Raw genomic sequence first — 17451 nt, 5'->3', positions numbered from 1 at the left:
CGTGTGTGAGCCAAGAGCATGAGCATCTAGCGGCGGGGGGCGGGGGGGAGGTGCGGAAGGAGAGGGAGACACAGACTCCCCGCTGAGCAGGGTGCTTGACTCGGGGCTCCATCCCAGGATCCCGAGATCACGACCTAAGTCAAAGGCAGATGCTTAACCCACTGAGCCATCCAGGTGCCCCTAAATCCATGAATTTTTAATTATGGTAAAATACACATAACAAATTCACCCCGTTTACCATTTCTGAGTGTCCCAGCTCGGTGGCCTTAAGTATGTTCACATCTTTGTGCAACCATCACCACCATCCATCTCCAGAACTCTCCATCTTGGAAAGCTGAAACTCTGTCCCCATCACACCAGTTCCTCGTGCCCCCCCCCCCCCCCCCCCCCCCCCCCCCCCCCCATCCTAATTCCTGTCTCCAGGAAACTGCCTGCTTAGGTGCCTCCTGTTGAGTGGAATCACACAGGCTTTGCCCTTGGGTGCCTGCCTTTTCTCTCCCTTGGCACAGTGTCTTCAAGGTTGACCTCGTTTTTTGGAATGGGTGCGGGTCCTACCTCTGCTTAGTTTTCATTGAAAAAAGTTAGAGTTCGCCCTTGTCCTCAACAGTGGCCACCAACTTTCAGTCACTTGCGGAGGAAGAGGAGGGCATCTCCAGACAGGACGGTACCCTGGCTCCGGGTCCCTGTGCAGAGCCCACGGCCGTGGCTGGCTTAGTTATGTTTTGAAGTCCTCGTCTCCTCCCTCTGGGACCCATTAGCTGAACTGACCGGGTTATTTTCTTTGTTTGGATCTCTGTGACTTGACAGGCGTTGGTCCCCAGTTGCTACTGGTTACTCTGCTCTCTAGTGACAGGAGAGCGTTGGGTGTGGGACAGTGGCATTCGGTGGAGACTGTGGTGGGTGAAGGCGGTTTCCTCCCCCATCTCTGCACTTTTCTCTTTGTTCCTTCGTATGGACTGATGATCCATGTTAAGGCATTGCTGCTTTTTAATTGGTTTGGTTCTAAAAACGAATGTTGTGAAAATGACGAGTTGAACAGCATCTCCTTTTGTCAATTTTTTTTTTTTAAATTTCTGTACAGATTTACTAGTTTTCTGAAGGCTTCAAGCACGGTATTTACAAGGGAATGAGTAATTATACAACTTGTGTGATAGCACAAGAGGGTACACTGTTCCTTTACGTGTGCTGCATATCCAACTTCCTTAAGTTCCATGCTTTGAGAAATAAAACACATTAGGAAAAAAGGTTATGCACATTTGTAAAACACTCTCTCTCTCTCTTTTTTTTTTTTTTTTTTTTTTAAAGATTTTATTTATTTATTTGACAGGGAGAGACACAGTGAGAGAGGGAGAAGCAGGCTTCCCGCTGAGCAGGAGCCTGATGTGGGGCTCGATCCCAGGACCCTGGGATCATGACCTGAGCCAAAGGCAGAGGCTTAATGACTGAGCCTCCCAGGCACCCTGACACAGTCATTTTTGACAGTAAAATTATGCACAGTGGTTGACTCTGTGGAGGGTGTTTTGCTTCCCTTTCGTAGTCTTAGTATGAAGGAAAGCACACGATTAAACTTTAGAAACTTCTTTCGAGACAAAAGAGTTCTGAGTAAATATAGATGTTATAAAAGACGACGTGTGGCCTCATATCTAGATTTTTATGACTAAGCCTGCCATTTCTGGCAAGATAGTTTATACTCAACATTTTTAAATGTTTTATAATTTTTAGAAACAAAAACATATTACATGGTATTTTTAAAAAGTTGATGATAGTTTTTTTCTTCTGTTGGGGATATACTTCCTCTTTATTTTTCTCATTAAGATAGTCTCTCCTGTAATTGTGTGTGTGTGTGTGTGTTCGCTGTCCTTTGTGTCCTTGTCATTGGGTTTTTCACATTCACTGTATTATTACTTCTTCCACCGAAGGGCCACTCCCCCCGCAACCCCCGCAACTCACCTTTGCCCCAGCTGCCCTGTGTTGTTCTATCTCTTCCCCTCTCTTGTGTGGGAGACCAGTCACATGGTGCTTGTCTTTCAAAACAAGAAATTGGTGATGGGAGGGCCTGGGTTAGGGGGTGTCTTTTGTTATGTAGGGATGTGACCTCATTGTGAACGTGACTGTCATCATATGGCCTCACACATTCAGGGACTCATGGAGGCTAGAGGTGATGAGGTCAGGGAATGTGGAGTCAGTCTGACCTCAGAGCACATATCACAGACGCCCTGGTCGTTCTTGGGGTCCACATTGTGGCCCTTCTGCTCAGAACGCGTTAAGTCTGTATGTGTCCTTCTGGCCTCTTAACCCCCAATAGATCACAGCGGTAAAATGGTAAAGGAAAGGTGGCTGATGAACTTAAAGAAGGCTGATGGTAGCCTCAGGAGGGCCATGCCAAAGCTTGCAGAGAACTTTCCGTACAGGTGTGCTAGCTTATAGGACAGTCATAGAAAACAAAAAACAAAAAAACAAAAAAAAAAAAAAGAAAGAAGACAATGGAACTGTCGAATTATAGAGAGGTTGTTGATTTTGTATGCACTTTGGTTTTCATTTCCTTGAATCTCTTTTCTTCTACAGAAGCATAGAGGGGCTCTGATTAACTTCATGGTGATGTCACCCATTATATTTATGGGTATGGAGATACTAGGTGCTCCCTGTGTCCTCCTTCAAAAACAAAATTTAATGGTTTCAGGTTATACAGTCATGAAAGAAGACGTGGCAGCATTACTAAGCAACTCTAGGCAACAATATTGGAAAAATATAGGCAATTTTCTGCTTTGGGTGAGCTAAGTGTACTTTTCCTACGAGCCTGTTGCAGTCATACCCAGGGTACCTGGAAACCACCTTATCTGACAGACTCAGCTCTGGGGCAGGGCCATGAACCAGGAAGGAAACCAAAAATACCAAAGAGGTGACCCAAGTACTTGGTTTTTAGTTCTGAAAATCCTTTAGGTTCTTCCTCCGAGCCTCCTTGATGTGATTTTACTTAAAATGTTATGAGGGGCGCCTGGGTGGCTCAGTGGGTTAAAGTCTCTGCCTTCAGCTCGGGTCATGATCTCAGAGTACTGGGATCAAGCCCCGCATCGGGCTCTCTGCTCAGCAGGGAGCATGCTTCCCTCTCTCTCTCTCTCTCTGCCTGCCTCTCTGCCTATTTGTGATCTCTGTCTGTCAAATAAATAAATAAAATCTTTAAAAAAATGTTATGAAGCTGTCCTGGTTTGGAAACAGGAGTAGGTGCTGGTGAGAGGGATAGCTTGACAGCAAGGGAAGGGGTGGGTGTGGAATTCCAAAGACATGGCCGCTTGGGGCTGTCTCTGGGCGTAGTGTCCTCCACACACACCCAGGGTCCTTGACATTGGGTCTGAGGCACGTTGGTGGTAAGGAATCGGCATCATTCGGATGGGGAAGAACGGTTTCTGTTTTTAAGGACTGTTAGAAGAGTGATGTTATGTGTCCATACTTGGGTTTTGTGTTTCACGTGTATTGATGAAAATAATTGAGAAAGAAGAAAACAGTATATTTTTCAAATGAATGACAAATATTACTTATTTTTTAAAAAACTGATTAAAATCATTCTTCTGGGCCAGATTATAGAGTTGACTTATAACTCTAGATGTATTTTGATGCCCACCCAGAGAAGGAGCCCCCTATAAATGGATGCCTATGCTGATCGAGTTTGCATTCCACAGTCGTCAATGTTGTTTTTAATGGCCATGTGGACTCCAGGATAACCCATAATTAGGCATTTCGATTGCTTCCCAGTTTTTTATATTAACAGATGTCAGTGCAGTGAACATGACCAAAGTGAAACCTTTGGAGACATCCTTAATTTCTCAGGGTATATACATTTCAAGGTTTTTTTTTTTTTTTAAAAGATTTTGTGTATTTATTTGACAGAGAGAGAGAGAGAACACAACCATGGGTGTGCGGGAGGGAGAAGCAGGCCTCCCATGGAGGAGGGAGCCTCATGCGAGACTTGATCCCAGGACTCTGGGTTCATGACCTGAGCAGAAGGCAGATGCCTAATGACTGAGCCACCCAGGTGCCCCAAGGCTTTTTTTCTTTCTTTCTTCCTTTTTTTTTTTTTTGGCTGATCTTACTTATTTATTTCAGAGAGAGAGTGAGCAGGGGGAGAGGGAGAGGTGGAGAGAATCATGCTCAGCGTGGAGCCCGACTTAGGGCTCCATGTCGTGACCTCATGACCTTAACTGAAGTCAAGAGTTGGTCGCTCAATGGACTGTACCATCTAGGTGCCCTGCAAGGCTTTTGAATGCTAGATTTCCTTCCAAAGAGCTGGCAACTATTTATAGTCTCTGGGAAACTGAGATGGTCCCCACCCTTGGCCAAGACTGGCTCTTGTAACTTTCTGTCTTTGCTACGTTCACCAGTTTCTAGATGAAAAAGAACACTTTGTCATTATTTCTGAGTCATAATGAATTTCAGTATTGGAAAATTTTCAGTGGTCATCTGTGTTTACCTCAGTGAGTTTCCTGCACCTGTTATCTGCCACTCTTTTATAGTAGCAGACTTTTATAATTTTATATATATATAATAGTAGACTTTTATAATTCTTGATATGTAAGACTTCTTCTTCTTTTTTTTTTTAAAGATTTTATTTATTTATTTGACAGAGAGAGAGATCACAAGTAGGCTGAGAGGCAGGCAGGCAGAGAGAGAGGAGGAAGCAGGCTCCCTGCTGAGCAGAGAGCCTGATGCGGGACTCGATCCCAGGACCCTGAGATCATGACCTGAGCCGAAGACAGCGGCTTAACCCACTGAGCCACCCAGGCGCCCTATGTAAGGCTTCTTGATTTAGCAAAGATACTAATCCTGGGTCTGGTATATATAGTGCAAATAATTGCTTCCAGTTTCTGTTTCTTTTTTGCTCTCATGGTGGAACTATTGTGCTCTTACAAGGAAAACAAATTTAACTAAACAGTATCCTTTTACACCCTGTCAACTTAAGGAAATATGAAACCAAAACATTGCTTTAATATGTGCATTTTTTTCTCTACACCCAACGTGAACTGTTTTTCAACTGTAACATACATAATTTATTAGAACCAAACTTGAATTTTCTACATTAATGAAGAGTGGTAATTTTGCTTCATTTAAAAAAAAAAGAAGTACCCAATGTTCTCTGTCAGGCATGAATATGTTCAGCTTCTTTTCTCATCTGAAGAATAGGAGTAATTCTTGTTTTGTAAGGTTGTTTCTTAATCAGTTGTCTGGGTTGTAATAGGTGCTCAATAAAGGGCAGCTATTTCTATAATTTTGCTGATGTAGATGAATATGACAGCCTCTGTGCACTCAAATGAGCTGACAGATCCTGGGGGCAACAGACACGTAATTGATTTTACTAGAGGCTCTTCTGTAGGTATGAACATGCTTGTTTGTGTGTGTGTGCGTGCGTTTCTGTTCCTTTGGTCTTGATCTTACGTAGACTTAGATCATCAGTTTTATACTTCTCTTTCTTTCTAATGTCAAACATTTAAAGCCAGAAGTTTCTGCTAAGACTTGGTTACCTGTATCCTACAAATTGTGATATATGGTCTATTCTCATTTATTTAAAAATATTTCTGATTTCTCTTAGGAGGTCGTCTTTGTCACGTGGCTGTTTAGAAGTTATGTTGTTAATTCTCACATATTTGGAGTTTTGAGAGCTATCATAGTGATTTCCAATTGAATTCTTCTGTCACCAGAGAACATTCTGTGTAACATTTTTATGTTTAGAAATTTATTGAGATTTATTTTATGGCCCCAGCATATAGGGTCAGTATTGAGAAATATTCAGTGTGTACTTGAGAAGTCAGTCCTGCAGCTGTTGGACATGGTGTTCCATAAATGTCTGATGAAGGTAGTTACTAGTGTTGTCCACATCTTCTGTATCCTGATTTTTTTTTTTTTTACTTTCATCAATTACTGAGAGAGGGATGTTGAAATCTATGATTGTAGTCTTTTCTGATTTTTCTCTTTTGTTCTGTGTGTGTTTTTTTTCTTTAAGATTTTATGTATTTATTTGACAGAGACCACAAGCAGGCAGAGAGGCAGGCAGAGAGAGGAAGGGAAGCAGGCTCCCTGCTGAGCAGAGAGCCCGATGCGGGGCTCCATCCCAGGACCCTGGGATCGTGACCTTGGGATCATGACCTGAGCAGAAGGCAGAGGCCTTAACCCACTGAGCCACCCAGGGGCCCCTGCAATTTGGGTTTTTTATTAATTCTTTGTGACAGTCTCTGGCTTATAGTATTAATGTATTACATTTGGTGTAAATACTGATGTGATTGGGCTTCAGCTTTTCACTTTGCTATTTATTTTCTATTTGTTTCATCTGTTTTTTTTTTTTTTTTCATCTTCCTGACTTTTTTGGGGGTTTATCAGAAATTTTTTAGTATTCCATTTTGATTCCATTATTGGATTTTTAGCAGTATCTCTCTCTTTGTGTGTTTTTAGTGTTGACTTAGAGATCCAAATAGGCATCTTAACTTACTATAGTCTGTTTAATCTTAATATTGGACTATTTTACACAAAAATGTAAGAAATGTACAAGCGTAAAATTCTATTACCCTTCCTCATTCATTGTGGTCTCGTAATCATTCACATCTACACCATGCAGTGTGACCATTTTTTGCAATAAGCAGCCATTTGTCTTTCAAAGAGATTAAAAGGAAATTTGTAATCTTTTATGTTTAGCTACATATTTGTCATTTGGGTTTCTCCTTATTCCTTATTGTACATCTTGAGTTTTCATCTGGTACCAGATCCTTTTGACTGAATGAAATTTATTTTTTTAAAAGACTTTATTTATTTGAGAGAGAGCGAGCATGGGGTGGGGGCAGAGGGAAAGAGAGGAGACGGAGAAGCAGGTTCCCCGTGGAGCAGGGAACCTGATGTGGGACTTGATCCCAGGACCCCTGGGTCATGACGTGAGCTGAAGGCAGATGCTTAAACAATTGAGGCACCCAGGTGCCCCTGAAGAATTTCTTTTATAATATCTTAAAGTTTAGTTTGGTGATAAATTCTCAGACTTTGTATATCTGAAGATGTCTTAAATTCACCATCGTCATTTGAAGCACATTTGTGTTGGTTATAGAATTCAGTTATTCTTTCTTTTCTCTTAACTCTCGCTAGATGTTCCACTGTCTTGTTTCCAAGGTTTCTGATGTCAGCCCTCAGTTGTATTGTTCCCTTATGTGTAAAGTGTTCTTTTTCTTGGTTTTTTGGTTTTCTTCAGTCTGAGTCTGATGTGCCCTAGGAAAAGTCTTTGTTTTGATATTTCCTGGTGTTTGCTAAGATTCTTCAGTATGTAATTTAATATTTTCTACCAGCCTTGGAAAAATTTCAGACATTATTTCTTCACATATTTTTTTCTTCCCTATTTTGTCGTTTTCTTCCAGGAATCCACTTTCATGTGTGTTTCAGTCTTTGTTATTGTCCCACTGAACCCTTATGCTCTTTTTTTCCCCCTTCAATTTCTCTCTCTCTCTTCTGTTATTCAGATGGTAATCTAAAAGACTTGATGAATTTGGGAACAGATCAATGGAATTTTTCTGCTTCTAAAGTTATCTAGTGGATTTTTTCATATTGTACTTTTAAGTTCTAGAATTTCCATTTGGTTCCTCTTGGTAGTGTTCATTGTTCTCCTAAAATTACTCATTCCAGTTCAGTTGTTATAACCATATCTTTCTTTAACTCCTTGGACATATTTGTATAATGATTTTATAGCTCTCATCTAATAATTCCAAAATCTAGATCATCTTAGGGTCTACTTTTATTGCCTCTATTCTCTGTCTTTGATCATGGGTCACATTTTCTTCTTTGTATGTTTAATAATTGTTTACTGTGTTGGATGTTATGAGGGTTAATATTATAGGGGGTTTTGACTAAACTGTATTGCGTTTTGTTCTTATGAACAATTCCTGGCAGATTGGTTCTGTCAGGAACAGATCTATCTACCTATGTTACTACCTACCTTCCTATTCTATGTGTCTGTGTATCTGTCTATGGCAGATATTTCCATCTTAAACTCGGTCTTAAGGGGCATGGCTCTTACTCTAGAGTATGATCTTTATTACTAAGTCATGGCCCTCCTGGTCTTTAAATAGAGTGTCTGAGGTGTTTGTGAAGATCTCTTTATTCTTGTTGAGTGGGAACTCTGTGTCTCCTCACATGACCTCTGGAATCTCTCTTGAGCCCGCAATGGGTGCTAACCCCCCTTGCTAACTCCCTGTGAAAACTTTTGGGACCTTCCCTTCTGCCACTTAGGCTTGCAAATTCCGGACATTTCTGCAACTTGGAACAGGTAGCTCTTCCTCCTTGGCTCAGTGAAACTGCTGTTCTACTTGGTCCAAAAGTGTGCCTGGGCAGAAAGCCAGGGTGAGATACAGGGCTCTGAAGGCTTCTGGTCTTTTGCCGCCTGGTGGCCAATGCCCGAAAAGCTGCTTCGTCTCTTTGGTCCAGCTTTACAGTCTTAACAGTTGAGGGCCAGTCCAGTGCTGACTGTTCTTTCCTGGTGGAAGCAGAAGTCTGACAGTTGGCTTGTAAGCTCTGTCTTCCTCATTAATAACAAGAAGGACACCCCATGGGTTTTTTTTTTTTTTTTTTTTTTTGGCCTAGCTAGAGTATGCCTGATTTTCTTTTGCCAGATGATTCATTTCTGTGTTGGCGGCTATGCTGCTGTTAACCTAGGTGAGCGTTTCTTCCAGAGTCACCCTTTCTGTCCTCAGTCTCAGCTGTGACTGAATGACAAGATGTCCCGATGGTCCACTGAGAGTGGCCCTTTATACAGATTGTCACCTGTGCCATCTTACCCTCTGGTTCTCACTGCCAGCAGCAGTGACTCTCTGTGAGTGACGATAAGAGATGGGTGCACTTGTCTTGAGGTTTTGTTTTTGTTTTTTGAAAATGATCAGTTTTAGAATCAGTTTTGTGTGCCATTCTGTCTTATTGTCATTGTTCTAATTCGTTATCAGATATCTACTTCGACAGTGCTTTTTCTGCATGCAGGATTCACCTGTATTTGTATGTAAACTTGGCTTTAAAAATATTTTCAGAATAGCTTTCAGTAATGAAGGCACTCTAAAGTTTCTTTCTTTTCCTGGAGGGACGTTTCTTTCTTTTTTTCTCCCTAGTCGGGAGAGGGTTGTATTTTTCTTTTTTTGTGACTGATTTATTTACACTTGTGTGGCACTTCGTACTTTTCAGAGTGTCTTCATGGGTGTCTGGCTCTTCTTTTCCCTTCACGCATTCCTAGTGCACGTCCTGTTACCTTTCACCTGGACTACGTCACGAGGCGGCCCTCGTCTCCCCTTCTTCGGAGCATCTCCCGGCCAGTCACTTCTACAGTTCAGTCTTCCTAAAGTTGAGTTTCTCACTCAAATGTAAAAAAGACGTTTATTGTTCCATTTTGTTTTCCAGACATGAGCCGCTTTCATTCTACCTTTCCAGCCAGATTTCAGGTGTTCATGGTTTAACTGCTTCTGTGTGTCCCTTCCCTGGCTCTGCGTGCTGTTCCTTCCGGCCACAGTGCTCTTCCCTTCTTCCCATAGGGTTTCTCCTCTTCATCATGCAGGGTCTGGCCTGCCCACAGTGCTACTCTGTGGAAACTGTCCCCAGCTCCCTGTGCTGGGACCACTTGTCCAGGTCCCACTTGAGTTACAGCTGCTTGTTCTTATCTTGTCCCATTTCTAAAAGGGAAACAAGCACTCCTCAGTCACCTGGTGTCCTGCTCCTGGTGGATGACAGGTGTCCCACTCCTAGGAACCCCGAGCTCCGTCTAGGTAGTGCCGGGTTATTTCCATTCACACAGGAAACTTCAGACCCAGAGTGTTTGCATGACATCACATGTAGAGATAATGACTGATTCCAGATATAGTCTGTCCCCTAGCTTTTGTCCATAGACAGCCTCTCCACTCACAGAGTGTGGCTCAAAATTACGTGAGTTGACACCCAAGTATATATCTTTTTATACTTTCAGCGTGTCCAAATTCATCAAAAACCGGGGCGAGAGAGTTGCCTCGTGCCTCCTCTTGCTCCCTTTGTTCCTTGTGGGATGCGGCTGCCACCCCATGGAGGGGAGGAAGGCTGAACGCAGGTCCCCAGAGCCCCGCTCTCGCAGGACACCTTGCTCTCCTGACATCACTCAAGGTCCCGTCAGAACACACTCCACTTTGCTCTTTTCCCAAGTGTGGCTTGATGTCCCTGCAGCAACGTAAGTCTCCGTTCCCCTCTTCTGTTTCAGGCGCTTCGCCTCAGTAACGTGGCCATGGGGAAGACGACCACCGGCCAGATCGTCAATCTGCTGTCCAATGACGTGAACAAGTTCGACCAGGTCAGCTGCCCCCCAGGAAGCCTTCTGCATTCCCACCCTCTTCCTTGGTTTAACTACTTGGAATTTCAGGTGCCAGTTGTTGGTGTAGGCCAGACTTCTTTTGAGGACAGAAGATGAGGATACTTTTTAAAAAAAATTTTATTTCTAAAATTTTTATTTATTTATTTATTTAAAGATTTTATTTATTTGACACAGAGAGAGATCACAAGTAGGCAGAGGGGCAGGGGGGAAAGCAGGCTCCCCGCTGAGCCGAGATTCCCGATGAGGGGCTTGATCCCAGGACCCTGAGATCATGACCTGAGCTGAAGGCAGAGGCTTAACCCACTGAACCACCCAGGTGCCCTATTTTTAAAAGATTTTAGATATTTATTAGAGAGAGAGAGAGAGAGGGAGAGAGAGTGTGCACCAGTGGGCAGAGTGGGCTGCAGAGGGAGAGGGAGAAGCAGAGCCCGATGCGGGGGCCAATCCCAGGACTCCGAACTGTGACCCGAACTGAAGGCAGACAGTTAACGCACTGAGGCCCCCCAGGTACCCTGAGATGAGGATACTTTCTATCCAATTCTCATTTCTTCTGTGTTCAACTCATAATAGCATGTGTTGTCCGGTAGAGAAGAGTTTTGTTTTCGGAATGCGTTTACAGCGTACTTCAGTCATATACACGCAGACAGCAGTGTTCTTACCTAGCCTGGGGAAATGTCCCATAGTCCTTCAGGAGTGGCCCTTCTGAGCACACTTGGTCGGTGCTGCTGCCTGGATCCTTTCTCCTCCTCCCTATCATGACCTCTCTTCTCCATAGAATGACCTCCTGGTGGGCAGGGATTGTTCTGTGACCCCAAGAGTGCCCGCTACATAGAAAGTACCCTCCCTACAAAAGATTTTATTTACTTATTTATTTTAGGGAGACGGCATGAGTGGGGAGAGAGGCAGAGTGAGAGGGAGAGAGAGAATCTCAAGCAGGCCCCTTGCTGAGCACAGAGCCCGATGTGGGGCTCCATCTCTCATGCCCCTGAGATCATGACCTGAACCAAAATCAAGAGTCAGATGCTTGACCTCCTGACCTACCCACGTGCCTCGTTTTTTAAAAAAGATTTTATTTATTTATTTGAGAGAAAGAGTGAGCTTGTGAGAGAGAGCACAGGAGCATGAGCAGGGGGGAGAAGCAGAGGGAGAGGGGCAAGCAGACTCCATGCTGAGTGCAGAGCCAGATGTGGGGCTTGATCCCATGACCCTGACATCATGACCTGAGCTGAAACCAAGAGTCAGACGCTCAACCAGCTGAGCCACCTAGGTACCCCACAAAGACGTTGATTAAAAAAAAGAATGCCCAATGGGTAATTCCTAGGCATAAATGACCTATTCTTTTCTACCCTGCCACAGTCCATTTGTACTTACCTTGTGAATATACCGTACTATCCAGGGCAGTGTAGCTACTGGTCCGAGTTGTATTGCTCTACACCACTTCTAATTATTCATTCATCAAACATGAACTAATCTTAGTTTCAGGGATGAATAAGACTTAGTTTCCTCCCTGGAGAAGCCACAACCTAACAGGGAGGTAAATATCAAGTAATTACTCAAGAGTATGGCAGGTTCCATAATACAGACTTTTGCAAGCTACTGGGGAGCCCAGGGGAGGAAGTTTGGGGGAACCCTGAGCCCACGCAGGGGGCAGATAGAATTGAGGTCTTTCTTCCGATGCTTTGGTCTAGTCTGGTTCTCCCTGGATGTCCATGAAGCCTGCTCTCTGGTGTTTTGGAACAGCTTCATCTGGGTACTTGGATTTTTGCTCCAGTGAGTTTAAAGCCCCCCATGATCATTTCTGTGTAGGTTCCTGTCTGTCCTCTCAGAGCAGATGGCTTCTGTACTGGGTCCTTCCTGGTTTTGTGCTCATGTTGTCCTAAGAACGCATTGCCTTTTTTTCTTTTAAGGTGACAATATTCTTGCACTTTCTGTGGGCAGGGCCACTGCAGGCGATCGCAGTGACTGCCTTGCTCTGGATGGAAATCGGAATATCCTGTCTTGCTGGGATCGCAGTCCTCATCATCCTTCTGCCCTTGCAAAGCTGCATCGGGAAGTTGTTTTCATCATTCCGGTAAGAGAAGCACTGGTTTAAAAAACAGGGCATGTGTGTTTGTCCATATCCATGCCTTGCCCTGTGCTTCCGATCACAAACAAAAAGGCTTCACTGATCTCTTCTTTCTGTTGAAGAAAGCTCCTAGAACTCGGAAGCTTCTCCTGTTCTCTCCTTTGCCCAGTAGAATTGACAGCCCCTTTAATCTCTGCGCCCTGGCACTTTGTTCCCACTTTTTACACTGCAGCCAATGGTATTATTGTCCATCCCAGGGGCTTTCTCTGCACACTGAGCAGGCTTCGCCCGGGGAAGGTTCCAGCCTTCAGCTGAGGGTCAGTCTTGAAGCCGGAAGGGTGAAGGCATCCGCCATCTCCTCCTGGATAGCTTTTCAGGCACTGTCCCTCCTAAGTACTGTCTTCCAGCAGAATTTATATACGATGACATTATTTAAACATGTATCAAATACGAGTACAATTTAAACGTCTCTTTCAAGACCTGGGTCTGGCCGTGTCTGTTTTTGTGATGCTTGTTTTCAGGTGTGCAGGCGTGTGTCTTGTTTTTAATTCAATGTGTCCATTAAATTACAAGCTCCCCAAGGGCCAGGTCCACCCCGATTTTTGTCTGTCAGTGTCCCACAGTCCTAGCGGAGTATGTGGTAGAGAAGGTGATGGTCCCAGATGGTTAGAAGTGGGTCACTGTCAAGGTGGTCAGGTGTGCGATGATAATGCCATGTGAAGTGCGGCCAGTTCTCTCTGCTGTGTCTCTGCTCACGGTGTTTTCTCAGTGGGGAACTGGCTTCACTCTCTTTGCCAGGGAGAAATGTTCTGTGTTCTTGGGGCCCCATTGCGGCGCTCCTAGAACTCGGAAGCTTCTCCTGTTCTCTCCTTTGCCCAGTAGAATTGACAACCCCTTTTTTCTCTGTGCCCTGGCACTTTGTTCCCACGTTTTACACTGCAGCCAATGGTATTATTGTTCGATCCCGGGGCCTTTCTGCCTCCCCTACCCAACCATGACCTCCTGGAGCTGACAGTTTGTATCTGACTCTCTTTCCTGTGCCTTTCTTAGCCCCTACTGCAAATTCTCCAAGTTACTTCTTGAATTGGGATGGACTTTGTGGACTTCCTCATTGAAGTCTTTCTCCATCTGTGTTTTGAGTAGGAGCTGCCTGAGTTGTCTGAGCAAAGGCATTGTAGGGCATCGTTGGATCCCTGGTTCTCAGGCTGTGGCCGCTGCTGATAAGGGAAGTGGGGCTGTGGCTCATCTCTCTTGTCTGTCCCCTTAGGAGTAAGACCGCAGCCTTCACAGACGTCAGGATCAGGACCATGAATGAGGTTATAACTGGCATAAGAATAATAAAAATGTATGCTTGGGAGAAGTCATTTGCAGACCTTATCACCCACTTGAGACGGTAAGTTTCTGTGTCTGTTGGAGCCTGTTTTTGTACTTTCTGTCTCCTGCCTCCACGGAAATATTTGAGGGGTCTTCGGGTGTTTAACCTTTAGAATGTGAACTCCCAACGCCGTCCACCCCGCCTTGCGCCGTAAACCACATTAACCTGCCTTTCCATTTACTGTCCTAAAGGAAGGAGAGTGCCTGTGCTGTTTCTACTACAAAAATGAAATTCCAGATGTTTCTTAAGTCTCTAAATCCCAAATGAGCAATGCTGGTAGCATTTGCAAGTATGACATTTACATGGAAGCTATAGTTTATGTTTTTATGTTAACGTAGCACAAGTGGGAAGTTTGTACAGACTGGGCCAGACTGTGTACAGCAGTGTTATTCATGCCAAACAGAGAAACAGAGCCATGGAAATACTATTACGCCTTGTTTTGCTTTAGGTCTGTGGAATTGTTTTTAGTCTTTGATGTCAATATTTGGGGAGTTTGGCCCTTCCGCGCACGGTATGTCTGTGTCAGCGCATGTCTCTACCATCTACTTTGTACCTTTGGATGCACTCTCCTGTCTCATGCACATATCTTTGGGTTGCTTATTCTCTTCTCCTCTGAGTTCCTAAGCTCCTAAAGGAGACAGACCACGTGTCTGTCTGCCGTCAGCAAGAAGCCCAGCCCAGGACAGGCATGGACGCGCGCTTGTGGACTGAATGTTCATACCTGGTCCGACCGACCCAGGATATTAACACGTGACATGAAGCCTCCGTTTATTCAGATGAGCGATGTGGTGATGACTATGTGGTCCTCTTGTTGGGGTCGGCCCCGGGCCATGTGCTGTAGGATTATTTCCATAACGTGAGGAACGGTTTGTCTAAATCCCTGCCCCTCCCTGGAAAGGGGCCACATGCAAAAGGCACTTGAGTCCACGACTTGGATGTTGATGCTTCCTTGTAAACTCTCTTTTCCAGGAAGGAAATTTCCAAGATTCTGAGCAGTTCCTACCTCAGAGGAATGAATTTGGCGTCATTTTTCGTTGCAAGCAAAATCATCATTTTCGTGACTTTCACCACCTATGTGCTCCTTGGCAACGTGATCACAGCGAGCCACGTGTTCGTGGCCGTGTCGCTGTATGGCGCTGTGCGGTTGACCGTCACCCTCTTCTTCCCCGCGGCCATTGAGAAGGTGTCCGAGGCGGTCATCAGCATCCAAAGGATCAAGGTCTGGTGACAAACGACTTTTTTATCTATTTTTTTTTTTGGTATTGTTTTAAAGACTTTTATTTATTAGTTTGGGAGAGAAAGTGAGAGAGCACAAGTTGGGGGGAGGGGCAGAGGGACAAGCAGGCTGCCTGCCGAGCAGCGAGCCCGACGCGGGGCTCCTTCCCAGGACCCTGGGATCATGACCAGAGCCGAAGGCTTAACGGACCGAGCCACCCAGGCGCCCCAACAAACAACCCTTTCAAGTCATAAATGGATTTAAGCAGAAGGCCTGCTTTGAATTTGGTGTCATCGTGTTGCAGTTAGGTGAAATTTAACTGTCTCGCCATCGAAGCCCGCAGTTGTCCCGGAATGTGGCCTGTATTCCCCTCCCCATCGTCCCAGGTGGCATGCACCACAGATAACGAATTTGCTGCTCATCGGCGGGCGGCAGGAGAAACAGCACCGGCCCGGGGCTCGGGGGTGCAGCGGGGAACAGCAGGGTGAGGGAAACGTCTGACGCAGGAGGAAATGCACAAGCAGATCTCATCCCTTGGGCCGTCTCCAGTGACTGGGTGGCGACTGGTGGCAGTCTGGGGAGGGGCTGGAAGAGGAGTCCTTTCTGGGCAGAGGAGGAGGGAGCTTGCAGACGGGCCCCGCTCCTTGGGAAGGGGAATGGCCTCTGCTACACGTACTTCTTCCTGGTGAAAGGTGGGTTCCTGCCTCTGCAGATGCCGGGTGCGTGGTTTCTGAGAATGCCTGTGGCTCTCCTTTCACTTTCTGCCGGTCTCAGCCCATTTCTGGGAAGAGCTTCCAAATCTGCCCTCCCCCCGCCCCCCCTGCCCCATACCCACTACCTCCTTTTCCAAATTAGCTGTCCCTGCATGGCTCAGGGCAATAACATACATCACTAAGATGTGGCCCCACACATGGTAGGTGCTCAATGTTTGTGAAGAGGTCGAACATGGAGATAAATTAGCTCTGTGAGCAGGGCCAGGGCATGAACCTGAGTACCTGGGCTTTACAAATAAATCTGGTTCTCCTGTTCCTCCACAGTGCTGGCTATGTCGTAGTACATCCCTAGTGAAGCTTGATGGCTCTGGGCTTAATTTCCCTTCCTCCCCTCCCCTCCCCTCCCCTTTTTCAGAACAGTTTTGTCATAAAAGTTGAGATCTTCTTCTGATGAAGTTTCCTTCCTATAAAAAAAATATTACCCAGGAGAGAGATCAGTCTTACGGGGGTCCATTCTGGTCCCTAAGTTTCCCATTCTTTCCGACAGGGCCTTCCCGCAACTTTTAAGTAGTGACCCATGTATTTCAATAAAACTTATTTATTTTATTAAAGATATTTTTAAAAAAATTATTTATTCGGGACAGGGAGAAGCAGACTCCCCTCTGAGCCTGTTGCAGGACTCGATCTCAGGACCCTGGCATCATGACCTGAGCCCGAAGGCAGATGCTTAACCACCTGAGTCCCCCAGGCGCCCCTCAAGAACGTTTCTTTTATGTAACTTTTGCATCTTGAAAGAGCACGAACACAACTTCGGCCTCGGCGATGTTCTAAGCGTATGTCGAACTTCTCCAGATGCCTGCTGTCAGTGGGCTGTGAGTTTTGCTGTAATTTTGCCGTTGTCACCCCTGCGGCTGGTGCCTGCTGTGGTCCGGGCCCCCGAGCTCCTTGCCTCCAGACCTCAGTGCTTGGCCTCCCCACTGGATGGGTAAGGAGGGCCTCCTGCAGGAGTTGAGCCAGTGGGCATGCGGGGAGTTTCCCCAGACCCTGCTTTCTTACCTGTCCGTCCGTTGCCTACAGTTGCCTTCCCAGTGCCTTCTGGCATGTGGAGTATTTCCTTCCGTGTGGTTTTCATCAAGTCTCATTCTGAAGAGGCCCCCAGCGGTTCCTGCAGAATCCAGATTGTAAACTCTGCGTTTAAGGCTCTACCGGCTGCACTCTGTGTTTCCTGGTGCCCAACCCTCCACTCTGGTGGTGGCGGTTGGGGGGGTGCTTGTGTCGGTGATAGGCCACATTCATGTGCATGGGGGGGGGGGTCTTTCCCCCCCCCCCCCCCGCACTGTTCATTATGCTGATCTCACACTTCCGTATTTATGTACAGGGCCGGTGCCCCCACTGCTCAGTTGCAGGTCAAGTGGGTGATTCTGTCCCCAGGCCTATACTAAGGCCCTGGACAGCAGACCGTATCTGATCGTTCTTGTGCATAGTTCATGGCCCATGCTGGGCCCATCATGGACGTCAGATAAATACTGCATGGACTGAAGCAGCAGTTATAGGGGAGGACTGGGACCAGCAGAGGTGTGAGGGGACCCAGGCTGTACTGGAAGCCAGAGAAATGCAGTGAGGAAGCAGACTGGAGTGGGCATTCCTGGGACAGTGGACCTCGGAAGGGGTCTTTAGCTAGAGCACGCAAAGATCTGCGTCTCCCCTGTTCTGTGTGTGCACCTGTGGACTTGATGGATCTGAGTG

General features: G+C 45.7%; 1 protein-coding gene across 1 annotated transcript in view; it reads left to right on the top strand.

Annotated features, from left to right (window-relative positions):
- ABCC4 (ATP binding cassette subfamily C member 4) overlaps window positions 1–17451 on the top strand; it is a 247642-nt gene that overhangs the window by 62939 nt on the left and 167252 nt on the right. Inside the window, exons 5-8 of the mRNA XM_059377795.1 lie at window positions 10226–10315; window positions 12244–12407; window positions 13669–13794; window positions 14746–14995. Coding sequence (XP_059233778.1) covers window positions 10226–10315; window positions 12244–12407; window positions 13669–13794; window positions 14746–14995 — 630 coding nt within the window. The remainder of the gene's footprint in view (window positions 1–10225; window positions 10316–12243; window positions 12408–13668; window positions 13795–14745; window positions 14996–17451) is intronic.

This window comes from Mustela nigripes, chromosome 15, assembly GCF_022355385.1.
Source record: "Mustela nigripes isolate SB6536 chromosome 15, MUSNIG.SB6536, whole genome shotgun sequence".
In the NCBI taxonomy this organism is placed as follows: Eukaryota; Metazoa; Chordata; class Mammalia; order Carnivora; family Mustelidae; genus Mustela; species Mustela nigripes.
Note: the sequence above shows the minus strand (reverse complement) of the source record. Positions and strands in the feature narration are given on the sequence as shown.